General features: G+C 40.4%; 2 protein-coding genes across 2 annotated transcripts; both read right to left on the bottom strand.

The window, feature by feature from the left end:
• Positions 1-8,598: 8,598 nt before the first annotated feature.
• Positions 8,599-9,395, bottom strand: LOC108161450 (prunin 1 Pru du 6.0101). Its single transcript, XM_017295712.2, has 2 exons — positions 9,049-9,395; positions 8,599-8,991 (listed from the first exon to the last, which is right to left on the bottom strand). The coding sequence occupies exons 1-2, from the start codon at positions 9,058-9,060 to the stop codon at positions 8,683-8,685; spliced, it is 321 nt and encodes a 106-aa protein (XP_017151201.1). The 5' UTR covers positions 9,061-9,395; the 3' UTR covers positions 8,599-8,682.
• Positions 9,396-9,487: 92 nt separating this feature from the next.
• LOC108161449 (heterogeneous nuclear ribonucleoprotein A1-like) lies at positions 9,488-10,096 on the bottom strand. Its single transcript, XM_017295711.2, has 2 exons — positions 9,990-10,096; positions 9,488-9,927 (listed from the first exon to the last, which is right to left on the bottom strand). The coding sequence occupies exons 1-2, from the start codon at positions 9,999-10,001 to the stop codon at positions 9,613-9,615; spliced, it is 327 nt and encodes a 108-aa protein (XP_017151200.1). The 5' UTR covers positions 10,002-10,096; the 3' UTR covers positions 9,488-9,612.
• Positions 10,097-13,914: the final 3,818 nt, after the last annotated feature.

Here is a 13,914-nt window from a genome sequence, read left to right as displayed (position 1 = left end):
CTTTGAAAGGCATTTGGCTAAATAAATTAGTTGTTGCACAAAAACATTGTAAACAAATTCCCAGACAAATGGAGATTTTCCGTATATATTCTTGGTGTTTGTGTATGGATTGGATTTGTATCCCCATGTAAGTTGAGATGAAAGTGTCAATTAATCAGAATAAATGTCAAGCCATGAAAGGAATAACACTTTTGAAGTGACATTCTTAGAAGATGGTTTAAGGTTTATTGTTGTCCTTTATTAGAGATTTTTTACGGTATTTAAGGCAGAAACTACACATAAAACTATTCATAAATATTAACTAAACTATTAACAACGACTTACTCGCTTCTTCCTTTCAGGATTAGTTCTTCGTTCGCTTTCAGAGCTGTTGTCCCTTTACTTCAGAACTGAGGAAATGGGAAGATGGAATGAAACGATACATTTATAGCCTATACATAACAATAACAATGAAAAAATCGTTTAATAGCATACATGATTAATATAATATAACAACTAAAGGCTAGCAAAAATATAAAAATCGATAATAATAGTAAAAATAAATTTAAATAAAAATCGATAAATATGGAAAAAGTCGATAAACCAAAAGTCGAAATAAAATCGGGGTAATCGATAAATATCGTACTAAAAACCATAATTAATTCGCCCCACATTTTCCTGCATTTATTTTAAAGAATTTCCATTTCCTTTAAAGTTCCTTTCCCCAAGAGTTCATGACTTTATTCCATTAAATTTACTTCAAACCTTAAATAAATCGTACAAATCATAAGACAATGGACTTATAATAAATATAAGCCAAAAGGCATGTCCCCATGCAAAAACCTAAATGAATTTATGACTTCAATTCACCTAAAAAAAAGCTCAATAAAATATGAACGAACGTTGCTTTCCATTCAGGATTGCATGCATAAAACCATCAGCAAAAGCCACAGAGAACCCAAAAAAAAAGGAAAAAATATATATATATAAATGTACGTATCCCGTATGTAAGGTAAGAGTTTGTCTCTTGGCGTTTACTTTGAAGAGAATGAACGGCGGGAGGGGACAATATTCCTAGTGGGAATCACGTAACGAAGTGCATTGTTAAAATATAATAAAATTGCAATTTTGCGTTCATGTTGCAATGTGGCGTCATATCCTTTTTCCTTTAATTTTTCACGAATTTCGCCATTTCGTAGTTCCGCAAAAACTGAAAACTATCATCCCCTCATACTCCTCCCCCACCAACAGGAACATTTTCTGCGCTTTTCTATGCACACTCCATAGATTTTAATGCAATTTTCTCCGATGGTGGAAGAATCCAAGGGTTTCTTTATATATATATATATATACATATTTATACGAGGTATTCGTAGAGCACAGTGGGGTATCTTCTATTTTTGTATGGGTTTGTAACAAAAATGCGTTTTTAATCATATGGAGATTGTATGATATACAATACAATTTTAGTTCTCTCGAATAGTATAAGACTGGAAGAAAAGAAGACCTTTTTTTTTTGTGACTGAATGTTTCATATAACCTTTATCTACGGATCTTCCACCCATCTACTGAGTCGTATGCAAATAGCAGTCCACTTAGAAGAAAATGTGCCATTTAGTGCAGTAAGAAGGTTATAGTAAAACTATCTGTTTGAATATCTTTGCATTACAATTTTAATGTTTCTTTTTTAAATAATTAAAAATGATCTGCTTATTATGAACTTATATAATAATATAAAAAATAAACGTTAAATACAGGAGACGAAAGAAATAAAATTGATAGATTCAGATGATGGTAAGTGCTATTATTTTATGCGATATTATGGGCAATTATAGTATTGCAAAGGGAGCTATAATTATCGCAAGGAACCCTAAAATGGTTCACGCCGAGAGTAGTTCGAACTGCATATGGAATAGGCGAATATTAATATATATATATTTCGATAATATAAACAAATTTTGGGTCGCCGTGGCTGTTGCGATATTTGACTCATATCGGCGCGATCGAGTGAGGCGAGTGAGTCGGGGGTTGGCGCACGACCGAAGCGAGTGTGCAGGGGGCTTGCCCGGTACTTATATAGGGTACTCTATAGGTTAAAAACGCAGTCCATCCATTATTACTTGTTTTTATTTTCAGTGTTGTCATTGTCGCAGCTGCCAAAGTCTTTGTTCTTTCGCTGCAAGTGAGCGAGAGGAGAGTCGAGTAGAGTCGCATTGTCCGAGCAGTGGAGCATCGAGGCGTGAGCCCCAGACTCCGTACGGGTCCCGGGTCCATCCGCTTTTCCTGGCTTCGGTTAAGTTTAGTTGCTATTGCCGTTGCCGCTTGCCGTTTGCTGTTGTTGGCTGTTTGGACAGCGTATCCGCTTGCAAGTTTCTCTCTCTCTCTCTTCAGGCTTTCTAGCCATATTTCTGCACTCAATTGTCCTTCAGTGCATTTTGTGGTCGTCTCACTATTCTCTATTTCTGTTTGTTTCTCTGTTGCTCACTCTCTCTTTCGCTCTTTCTCTCTCTCTCTCTCGTTTGCACTCCTTCCCTCTGCTAGTTGTAAAATATAATGCCTTTGTTTGTTCGCGCAATAAAAAATGATTACTTTAATTTCCGTGCCACATAAAAAAGGCACGTCTAACATGAGAAATCGCTGTCATTCCCTGTCTCCCGCTTTTGGGTTCCTTTTCCTGCTGCATCGTTGACCATAGACCTGCAAATGGGAAATGCATTTGTGGCTTTTGCTTTTGGCCAGGAAGTCCTTGAGAGAACAACTACTGTAATTGATATCAGAGCTAAGGCATCCTTGGATCGGGCTAAAATCATTCTTTCTTTCCTCGCAGCCGCATTTGAATCTATTTCTCTAGATCCCTTTTGATCTCCACTAAACCAAATGGTAATCTACCTAAAAAGCCCCACAGCTGTGTATTCTAATGTCTATTTTCCACATTTCCTACAGCAATCCCTTTCTTTCCATTATATTTTCCTTCAAACAAATGCAAGAAAAATATGCCTCCGCCTCTTCCTTCTTGGTTCTTCTTTTTTTTTTCGCCGTTTATTTGTGCCCAACAATTTTTTTGTGTTTTGTTTTTGGGGGGCCAACTCTCTCTGTTTTGTGTCAAACCGCATTGGGACACAAAACAGAAGTCAGAGCCGCGTGTCTGCTCTGGGTCTCTGGGTCCTTGGGCGCTGCTGAGCGCTGCTAAGCGAAAACTTTATGCACCAAATTGTTTTCACCTGCTGTCCCCCAAAAATTTATAACACCTACACCGCTTTTCAACCTTTTTTTTTGTTGGCGCTCTTATTTTTATTTGTATAATCCTTTCGGTTATGGGGCCCAGGACCACGACCAGGACCAGGACCAGGCCAAGTAACTTTTGCGGATGACAGAAACCAGCATTAGAATTTGCGAGCCCATGGAGCACATGGATTAAATGAAAGACACAAAAAGATGGCAGAGGCGACTGGAGAGAATCAGAGAGAAACCGAAATGCGAATGTGAATTCCACTTCCATCCACGGCACAGTACAGTGGGCCACACAGTCGCCAGGTCTCCAGGTCTCCTGGTCTCCCTTGTTTTTATGGCTCCTCCGCATCTTTTACTTTGCATAATGTTTGTTGAAGCAATTTTTACGATACACCGAGGGGTCACTTCCTAATGGCCGACACACTTGTTGTGCCCGACGGCGGCGGCTACTTGACGAAAATGTAGGAGTTCTTGATGGTGAGAATTTTTGAATGGCCCCTCATTAAACGACCAGAAATTATATATTAAATTTAGCAAAAGAAACCAAAACCAGGAAACCAAAGGAGAGAATGGAAAGGGAGGGAGAGGCAGAATATTTGCTGCATAAAAAAGTTGTAAATATTTTTATGCCTGCATTAATATGCAACGCCAGCCACAACCACTGTAGAGGAGGAGGAGGGGGAGGGTCCTGTCAGTGGTCGTGGGGGTGGCTAGGAGCTGGTGCTGTCGCTGCTAATACCACCGCTAATAAAATCTTACTGCGGCAGTACCCCCGTCCGCCACCGATTCAGCATCAGCGGCCTTCTCTCCTTCAGAGAGCCATGAAGCACAGCTGTGTGCAGTCATTTTTACTGCAGGCCCAGGTTACAGAAATGCCAGAATGGTATAGGATAGGGAGGGGGGAGGTAGTGGGAGACACTCTCTCTCTCTCTCTAGCCAAAAGATTGGGCGTGGCCAGGATCTAGTTAAAAGGCAAAAGGCCAAAAGTGTTCAAGTGCTTAAACTTTGTTATTACATTGCCGAACTAGCTCTGAACTAGCTCCAAACACAATGAACCTTCCAGTCGAAATGAAGTGAAGACCCCCTCGAAAAGCTCACTTATTTTAATCTACATATTTAGAGATATTTTAATAGTCTAAAGTTACATATATTTGGATATTTTATTTTCTTAGGAAAATAGCTATTTTTTTTTTTTAATATATCTTAGAAAACTTCCCAGCCACCAAGCCATGAAAGGAAACGAGGCGGCGGGCGTACTAGCTAAGGAAGTCGTCAAGCTGTCGAATGGGAGAACCGAGAACGTGCCTGTCTCCTTTAGAACGCTACAAAGCGATCTAGAGAAGCAGGCTAGATCACAAACCGAAAGTAGATGGAGGAGTACCACCACCTGCAGAACCTCAAAAATCTTGTGCAAAGAACGCAATGAGAAACTCAGCCACCATCTACTTCACCTACCACGGAAGGACTGCAGATTGTTAGTGGGAATACTTACAGGTCACTGTCTGGCCACACTGGCCTATGAGTGGCCCCGTTGAGGTCCGTCCGCGTTACCATAACCTAACCTAGAACCGTTTGGGCTTAAGTCTTTACCCATTCATTAGGTTCTTGGCGGCCTTATCTCTGCTGTTGATGTACTTCCCGGCTGGGTACATAATGCACTCGCTGGCTGGCGATCAAGACGAAGAAAACAATCTGAAGGGACGGAGAAAATAACAAGATTTTCCAATTAAGTGAGAAATAGTCAAAAAAAACAGAGATTATTCTAAGATGTCACAGCTTTTATTTTATTTTACCCATGTTGTCTTTGAAAGTGTATAAGTCTCTTATCCTTTGGCTACCTACCATTCGTTTATCTATGCTTTCTCTCCAAATTTCTCTTCATTATTGCCATATATTATTGAGTTTCTGTTTTAGAAATCATTTCTTGCAGAATTCAACAGATTGAACTGCATTAAAGGTTTCCTTCGTGTTTTCCTGGTTCCTGAAAATAATGATGTGCAAATATATATTTGCCACTTCCTGAAAATCGCTTCTTCTATGCCGTTCCACTGGCTGTCATGTGTTGCCACATTTCCATATGAGGAAATATGAGAGGGAAACAACAATTTTACAAAGCCTTACGTTTATTATAATATTTGCCCTGCCCCGAGACAGTTGTTGCTCTCTCTGCCTCCCTGTAAATGCTACTCCAGAATACATGACAGCTCCAGAGGCTGTCTGTCTGTCTGTATATTTGACTGAAGGTCTGACTGAAGGATTGGGCTTTGTGTTTGTGCTGCTGTCTGCTGCCTCTCTCTCTCTCTCTCTCTCTCTCTCTCGGTCTGTCAGTTGTGTTAGCTTTTGTTTTGGTAATTATTCGAGATTTTGTTTGAATTTCATGCATAAATAAATCAACAAAAATTACGACTCAAAACTATAAATGCCAAGTCATACATCTGTCACGATTTTCGGGCTATAGAGGCAGAGAGAACTGCAGACAGAGAGAGAAAGAGAGAGAGACTCATTGAAGTTGGGCACTAAAATGCAGGCTGCCTATCATTAGTAGTCCTTTTGCTCTCTGCCTTCACTCTAATTTAATCACAAACAAAAATTCTCTCTTCAAAAAATATATGCAAAGCAGTGGAAAAAAATTACCATGGCTAACAACTTTTTGGGGGCCGCGTGCGCGAGTCCTTTATGCAAATTGCGGCCAAATTAGTGAAGGAAAAACCTCTAAAAAAAAAATAAAGAAAGAAGCACAAGAAAGTAAGGAAGGAAATCCCCCGAACAGGTAGAGCGAAAAAGAAAACGCAGACACTTAGAGGTTACTAAAGTTAGGAGCGGTTTGGGTTTACTTAACCCCCGAGGGAAAGTGTCCTGCCATAAAGATCCATTAGATGGTGAAACGGCAGAACGACCAAAAGCGGTTAAGCGACAATATCAGAGGCCACATCATCTTTTAATTTGTATTCAAATTGAATGGCAAAAATACTTGACCTCCGGTAAAAAAATGTTATAAGTAGATGGAAGATGGCAGAAATCAAGGCTGTGGCCCCTGGTAATCTCTCGGGATGCTTAAAAATACATATACGGTGGTAATTTTAATAGAACAATAAAGGGAAACATTTATTTTATCACGATTTTCCTCAGAAATGTTCAATGGGGTTTTTTTATAATTATTTGATCCATTAAATAAATTTGGTAGAATTGTTCTGGATATGCATTTGAATCCATTGAATGAATCCAATCCATACATTCTATCTCTTCCCATTTAAAATACTCGTTTTCCCACAAACCTCAGTGATTTTCCTATTTCCTTTTATAAACCACACACATTCGCCACTGGAAATCTATGCAATTTATGATCAAAAGAGACCCAGATCCATCTCATCCATAAACTTGATGATTTGAATGGAAAATCCCCACGCACAAATTGTTTTGTTCCCCCACTTTAACCGAAACTCATTAAGGGCTTCCACATTTAATTCCCTAATCCATAACATAACATCCTTTTTACCCTCTAAGGCTCCCTCAATCCTCTCTTCCTGCTTTCGTTCAATTCTTCCTTTGTTCCTTCCATCCTTCCTTCTTTCAATCCTTCCCACAATCGTTTGCTGGTAATCCCCACAGCACGCTTTTCTTATGGACCCCATAACCCTGTGCCTGAGATCCTGAGTGCTGCTTCCTTTATCTGTCCTCCGACGACTGTCATCAACGATTGTCGTGACCCCCCCGCGTGGAGCCAACAATTAACAATTAAAACCCCAAAGCGCACAACTCAATTTTGCAATACGCACAGAGAAAGCCAGAGAACCAGAGATGGGAAATGGCAGATAGACAACTGCAATGGCAATTTCATATATAGTATTCCCTTCATAGATGCCAGCCAGAGACAACAATGGACCGAGGACCCTCCCCGAAGTGGTGCAAGAGTTCTTCTCTCTCTCTCTCTCTCTGTCTTACTCTGTGTGGCACTTACAACTAAAAACTTGTTACGTATTTAATTGCAATTAAAAAGTTGTTTTGTAGTTACGAGTGTTGCTGTTTCTGTTCTTGGGGGCTACCGCAACGGCTATGGCAGGTCTTCTCTCCGCTTCAAAATTGTCTCCAATAACAAGACCGAAAAACCAAAAGCCAAGCAAACCCCCACGCCACACACAAAGATGAAGTCATCAGGAAAATGCGTGGGCAAAGCAGCCAAAAGGGTTTTTAGCCGTTTAATGACTTTTGGCGCGAGGGATAAAGGCATCGCAAACCGAAAACCCATTCCCATTCCCTGTTTCACTTTCTCTCTCTCTCTCTCTCTCTCTCTCTCTCTCTCTCTCTCCTGATTTTAACGATAGCAATCATTAGAGTTTTCTGGCGATTTTTTGGCTTAAAAAGTTTTCCCATAACAATTGGCCATGGCCATCGTCGCGACTTTGCGACAAACCTAAACATTGCCATCTCTAAACAGAGGGGAGAGCGAAATCGGCGAAAGTTTACTCTTGAGGTGTCATAAATGGTGATGTTTTCATTTGATTTGGTTAACAGAGCTTAAGCTCCAGTCCTGGGACTGACTTGGTGGCCTAATTTGATGAAAGGAGGGATGTCTTGGAAGGACTTATACGCATATTGAAACCATGGTTAATCCTATTAAACGGTATCAATCTTTTCATTTCAGTGAATACACAATAAAGAGAGGGATCTACATCTAGTAGGGAAATGGGCTCCAAAGTCTATTATCCACTCTGCAGATGCTGCATAAATTTCCTTAAAGAAATTTACGTCATTCCATAAGGTAAGCTATTGCCCCGCTATGGATTACGCTTAGAGTGTTTCATTAAAGCATATTCTATAAAGAAAACTATAGTTTTGATACCTCGACGCTCAAAAAACAGCTGATTACATGAGCATTCACATGTTAACGTTGAATAAAACTGTACCTTTTTGGAAAATAAAAGTGGCAAGCTCATCAAATCGGATAATTGACCTTGTACGCTAGTCCCTGTCTATCTGTAAGTCTCTTCCGCTCAAACTTGGATACCATTTTGAGTAGAATCAATACATTTCTAACTTCCAAAAGTGTGAATTGCAAAATACAGACTGCTTAAGAGAAATATATATTAAAATATGGTTATATATTATTTTGTTTAAATTTACTCAAAAATAGTTTAATTTTACTACATGGCTGTTTTGAGGAGCCTAGTTTAAAAAATCTGTCCTATAAAAATACTAAAGAACAAAACTTCTTAGGAAACTGTAATAAAAATACTTGAAAATGCCATTAACTGTTCGCACAGAAGGCCTCCACCTGTGATCAAATGATTAGGCTTCCTCTCTCAACTAGTAAGTGTGCCTAACCACATAAGTTAATCACACAATTGGCCACGCGGCTCAAGTATTGTCTGCGTTTTATGAACGATAGAATTTCAAGTGGTTTTTCAACTTTATTTTAGTTTTTATGATTATAAGGAATGACTAGTTGGGGAGGCTGGCAGTTGGATGATTATCTCAACCAAATAGATCGAATAGATTCTCCTGCTGTTGCTGTTGCTGCTGCTGTTGACCTCCTCCTGCCCCCTGCTGTTGCTCTTGCTGTTGTTCTTGAAAGAATTCAATGCCACCGCCAAAGGGCCCCCTAAAGATGACACCTTGCTCCTGCTGTTGCTGCTGCTGGCCGCCACCAAAGCCACTCTGTTGTTGTTGCTGCTGTTGCTGTTGTTGTCCTTGTTCAAGCTGCTCAAACTCCCGTATGATGCCACCAAAGGGTCCACCAAACTGAGCTGACGTCAAGGCAAACAAAGCCACAAGTAAAGCAAGCTAAAGGGTACATTCGATTAGGCATATTTTTTGCGAATGAAGGGCTCCTGAACTTACCATAAATTTCATTGTGATTTGATTACCAGCCAGCGATCTTCTACGTTTGACAATATTCAATAAACTGTTTGGCTTTACTGGAGCTACTCTACCATTTATTTGGTGATTTTTTTGTGGCACTCCAAACTGGTTATACCTAGGTCTTAGATCTATCTTGTGCTTTCATAGGGGGGTTTCCCCCTGATTGACAGATTGTTTTGTAGAGAAAATACAGGTTTTTTCTCGCATCTCTGCTCGCTTTTAGTCTCAAATTCTATCTCTGTCTCGCTTTTTAGTCTCCAATTCCATCGCTTTTCTATCTCTGTCTCGCTTTTGGTCTCCACTTCTGTTTCTCACTTCTAACTCTGTTCTAATCAAATTAAATGTTCATTTAAGATCATTAGATTATTTCACAGATTCACGAAATGATTCATGAATCATTGACCAGAAGCATAAGTTGTACTTTTTTTTATATTTTATTCTTAGAGCTATAAAGTTTAACAGGTCTCAAGTCCCTCCCGGAGGGACTTTCCAATGGCATTATCACGTCGGGCAGCTCAAGTAGGTTCCCGGTTTTTCCAATATTTAGAAGAATCCGCCCGATTCCTGCTGCTGTTCGCCACCGAATCCTCCGCCAAAGCCACCGAAGCCACCTTCCTGCTGCTCCTGCTGCTGCTGCTGTTGGCCAAAGCCGCCGCCGAATCCACCGCCGAAGGATGAGCTCTCCTGCTGCTGCTGTTGCTGCTGCTCTCCACCAAAGCCTCCACCGAATCCACCGCCGAAACCTGCATCCTGCTGCTGTTGCTGCTGCTGCTGCTGTTCGCCACCAAAGCCGCCGCCGAATCCTCCAAACTGAGGCAGGGCTGAGGCCAAAGCAAACAGGGCCACAAAAACGATCACCTATGGGTAATGGAGGATAGGATTCAAACACAATCCCCGGACCGATCAAAGATAAAACCTACCAGAAATTTCATTTTGCTTTAAAGGTTTTTGTTACCAATGAAGACGTTGGAAAACTATCTTTACTACTGAATCGTTGCTACCCAAATCTTTCTCTATTTATACGTTTTAAACGGAACTTTCGTGGGTTCTTGACGCATGGCTGCGGTGTGAAAAAACCTGTCCCCAAGGCCCCCAGACACTTGCCCAGACGCTTTGGGCTTCCCTCTAAGCGGATCACTGACCAGGTATACCTTTCTCTTTTATAGCTGGTTTTTTCTTGTTTTTTATAGTATTTTTTGTTTCTGTGTTTTGTTTACGTAGCTGAACAGGCAGCAGGTGCGTGCTGGTCTGAGAATGAATATGGATGATATAGTTCGTCAATCTGTATTTAAATCAGTGTTTCCTGGGGTGATTAACTAAGTGTGTTAGTGGCTGAACTTTTCCACTCTTAACCCATATGCATAGCACTGTTTTTCTATAAAGTAAGTACTTCTTTAAGGGCAAATACAAATGAATTCGAATGGGAAATGGGGAATGCAGAATGGGATAGAAGTTTCCTAAGTTGATTACATGTCGTAGAAATCAAAGAGATTTTTTTTCTTTTTTGCGTTTGAGAGGATTTCAAGAGTGTTGTCAATCGCTTGACACGAGAGCCAAAGCAAAGCGAAATTCCCTCAATAGATAAGTACCACGAATGTGTGGAGGGGAATCACCTGCAACACAGATGGTGCTGCAGGGGGTGTACTCTTGCAAAAGCAACACTGTTTGGACCCTTAGCCCCACGGAGGGTTGGCTTGGAATTGCATTTGGCTGTGTGGCAATTGAGTTTACGAATACGTGTTGGCTTTAACTTTGGCTTTTAACCTTGCCACAGCCACAGATACAGCGGCAGGAGTCAGTGCCATCGGGGGATGTCCTTTTGGTGCGCATTGAGCGGTAAATGAATTTATTTGCCTCATTTAGTTGTAGCTAATTTATTTTTATTTTTATTGAATTTGGTTGTAAGCGAAGGAAGGGTCTCTAAGTAAGAGATTTCGTGCAGCATTTTATGGCCAGTACTTTACTTGGCTTTGGACTTGTCTCTCAACTTGCTTTAATCTCAAAAAGAACACTCGAAATGGAAGTCCATAATCATAGGGCATCAGTCCCTTCGACCTCCCATGAAAGTGTTCAGTAATTTCCCTTTACTTTGGAGTAAAATGCCTAATAGACCCCTTTTTTTTGGCTTACAAATTGTAGACCACACAGGCCTGCCTCGTCGCGTGTCACATGTTGCAAGCGTTCAAGACTACTTTGATGGTGGCCCTGCACGATACCCCAGTGCTGCGCCATGCATTCAAATTTGTTCGAAATTTCATTTCAATTACCGTCAATTTTCAATAATTGTGTTCAGATTATATTCCATTAGGCTCTGACTTAAAGTTTTACATCAACATAATTAGACCTTAAAGTATTCTTTGGGTTAAGAGAGGGTTAAAAATTGCAGCGAAATGGGAAAATTGAAAACAGAAACAGGAAAATTGTCACAGATAAGTCAAAAGCCAAGGTAAATGAGAGCATGGTTAAGGAATACTCGTAGATATGTCGTTGATGGTCTATGGCATACTCTTAAAATGTTTGACGGTCTTCAGACTCGGTCCCTCGTTTACACTCCCCCCACTCACTTTGTTATTGGATTCTCGTGCTCGAGAGCTATCAGAGCTGCCTCTACGCCCGGCATAAATTTTGTTTTTGCACACTCGGGCTTTCGCTTTTAGCTTCGGCGACAGATCCCGATGGGCATGATCTCCAACAGATTATATATTATCCATCTATCTAACCAACTATCTATCTACCCATCTATCTATCACTCAAATGACATCATATAGGATCCTAGCATACCCTGCAACCCACATAGAGTAGACCCCCCTAGCACCTAGAGGAAATCCAAGTACGTTTAATTTTAAACTTTTTGGCATCAGTAACTTTTTCGGTGACTTTTCGTTCAGCACCAGGCACCCCCCCGTCGATGCGGTGCTCTGCTATGCCATGCAATGTCTGAGGTTATTAGGGTTCCTTCTGAAAGGCAATGCATTAGCCGTAGCTGTATTTTATGCCACCCTTATCCAGGTAAAAAGGGGTTAGAAGGGGGGGTTGTGTGTAGATATGTCTGTCTTCCCATCCATATGAATTTCACATGCTTAAGCCGCAAACTTATGTGCGCGCACAGCTTGAAATCCACGCTCCACGTAAACTTAACTAGAAACTAAAACCCACAAGAAAAAAAATATAAAACCATAAGAAAGGGTGTGGGAGACTGCGACTAGGAGATACCTAGTAAAGGGAAAGTATAGAAAAAGCAGTTAAAATACAATTTTAAATTTAAATAGAACATAGAAACACAATCGCTTGGCCCGTGCGCCAACCCCCGGCTCACTCGCTTGGCTCACTAGCGAAGATAGGAGTAAAACGCATCAGGAAAGGAAGTAGATACCTAAGCCTCGTGTTTTATCCAATTTAAACATTTATTTACAATTTGTATTGTATTTTTTCTGGCTGTCCCATAAGCAACATACCCGTTCATGCTACAACTACCAGGTATTTCGAATCCCAAAGAAGAATGAAGTAAGGAAGAAGTAGCTGGTGGGTTCTGGGATAGTATCTAGTGCTATGAACTTTGCTTCTGACTCTGAGCCTCCTGCTTCTCCTCCGTCTTGCTGCTTCGTCTTCATACGAGTATTCGTACTCGTCCACACGGTCGTACGGTCGTCGTCGTCACAGCTGCAATTTTGACAGGAGCTTAGTACTTGGAACTCGCTGGAACTCTCTCCAACAATTTTTGAGCCAAGTCAATGAGCAATTGACTGCCAAACCACCCCCTGCTGCTGCTGCTGCCGCCCCACCCACCCATACATATTCGGGGGCAACTTCCTTGCACTCCTCCTGGCATCTGCATATTTTTGCGCAAATATGTTTTAATATGGGTTAGGAAAACTTTTTCACTGCCTCCTCTCCCTGTCACTCTTTCGGTGTGGAGGAAGTTTCTGCTCTTCCACACTCTCTCTATTTTTGTCTGCTTTTTTTTTGTCAAGTGCACTTCCACTTTTTGATAGATGTTTTTCCGGGAACTATTCGGAAACTCAGAGAAAACGCAGAGAGAAAGAGCTTGAGATTTGCCAGATATTTTCAAGTTTTCGGAGTTAGTTTTATTAACCTCTAATCGTGGAATGGATTCTCTGAGTTTAGACATAATACAAGATTTTCATTCTTTTTTGTGTTAGTTGCGGGGGAAGATTTTCAGCTCCTTTTGTGTTTCTTTCGGGAAAGATTTTCATCTCTTTTTGTGTTTCGTTCGGGAACGATTTTCCCCTATTTTTTGTTTGTTTTAGGGGAAGATTTTCCTCTCTTTTTTGTTTGTTTCAGGGGAAGATTTTCCTCTCTTTTTGGTTTGTTTTTGGGGGAAATTTTACGTTTGCTTTTAATTTGGTTGGTTAATTTGGTTAAACACTGGGGTATCTTAAGGTCGAGGCACATGTGACTCGACTCAAGCCGTCCGTCTGAACATTTGCCACGCAGAGATATTTGTGTTTTAATCGTCATCCTAACAGTAAATGATCTGCAATAGTTTTTTATTTATTGTTATTATTTATTTTTTATTATTTTAATTTCTTATTAACTTTTGGGTTTTCTTTTATTTTCTATTATTAATTATTTATTGATTGAAATTGATATAGAAAATATTTTATATTGCTTAAAATATAGATTATCACGTTCTAAGCGAGTGAGCCCGGGGTGGAGCATATATGTACATATATTGATCTATTTATCTATATATTTCAATTCGGTTCTTGTTTTTCCTGTTATTTCTAGGGGTTTATAGGGTTCTCTCTCCACAAATCAATGGAATTATCTGAACGGCAGAGCTAAGTAAGTCCCACAGAGAGCCAAGTGCATTAAATAAATTAA

Source organism: Drosophila miranda, chromosome 4, assembly GCF_003369915.1.
Source record: "Drosophila miranda strain MSH22 chromosome 4, D.miranda_PacBio2.1, whole genome shotgun sequence".
NCBI lineage: Eukaryota > Metazoa > Arthropoda > Insecta > Diptera > Drosophilidae > Drosophila > Drosophila miranda.
Note: the sequence above shows the minus strand (reverse complement) of the source record. Positions and strands in the feature narration are given on the sequence as shown.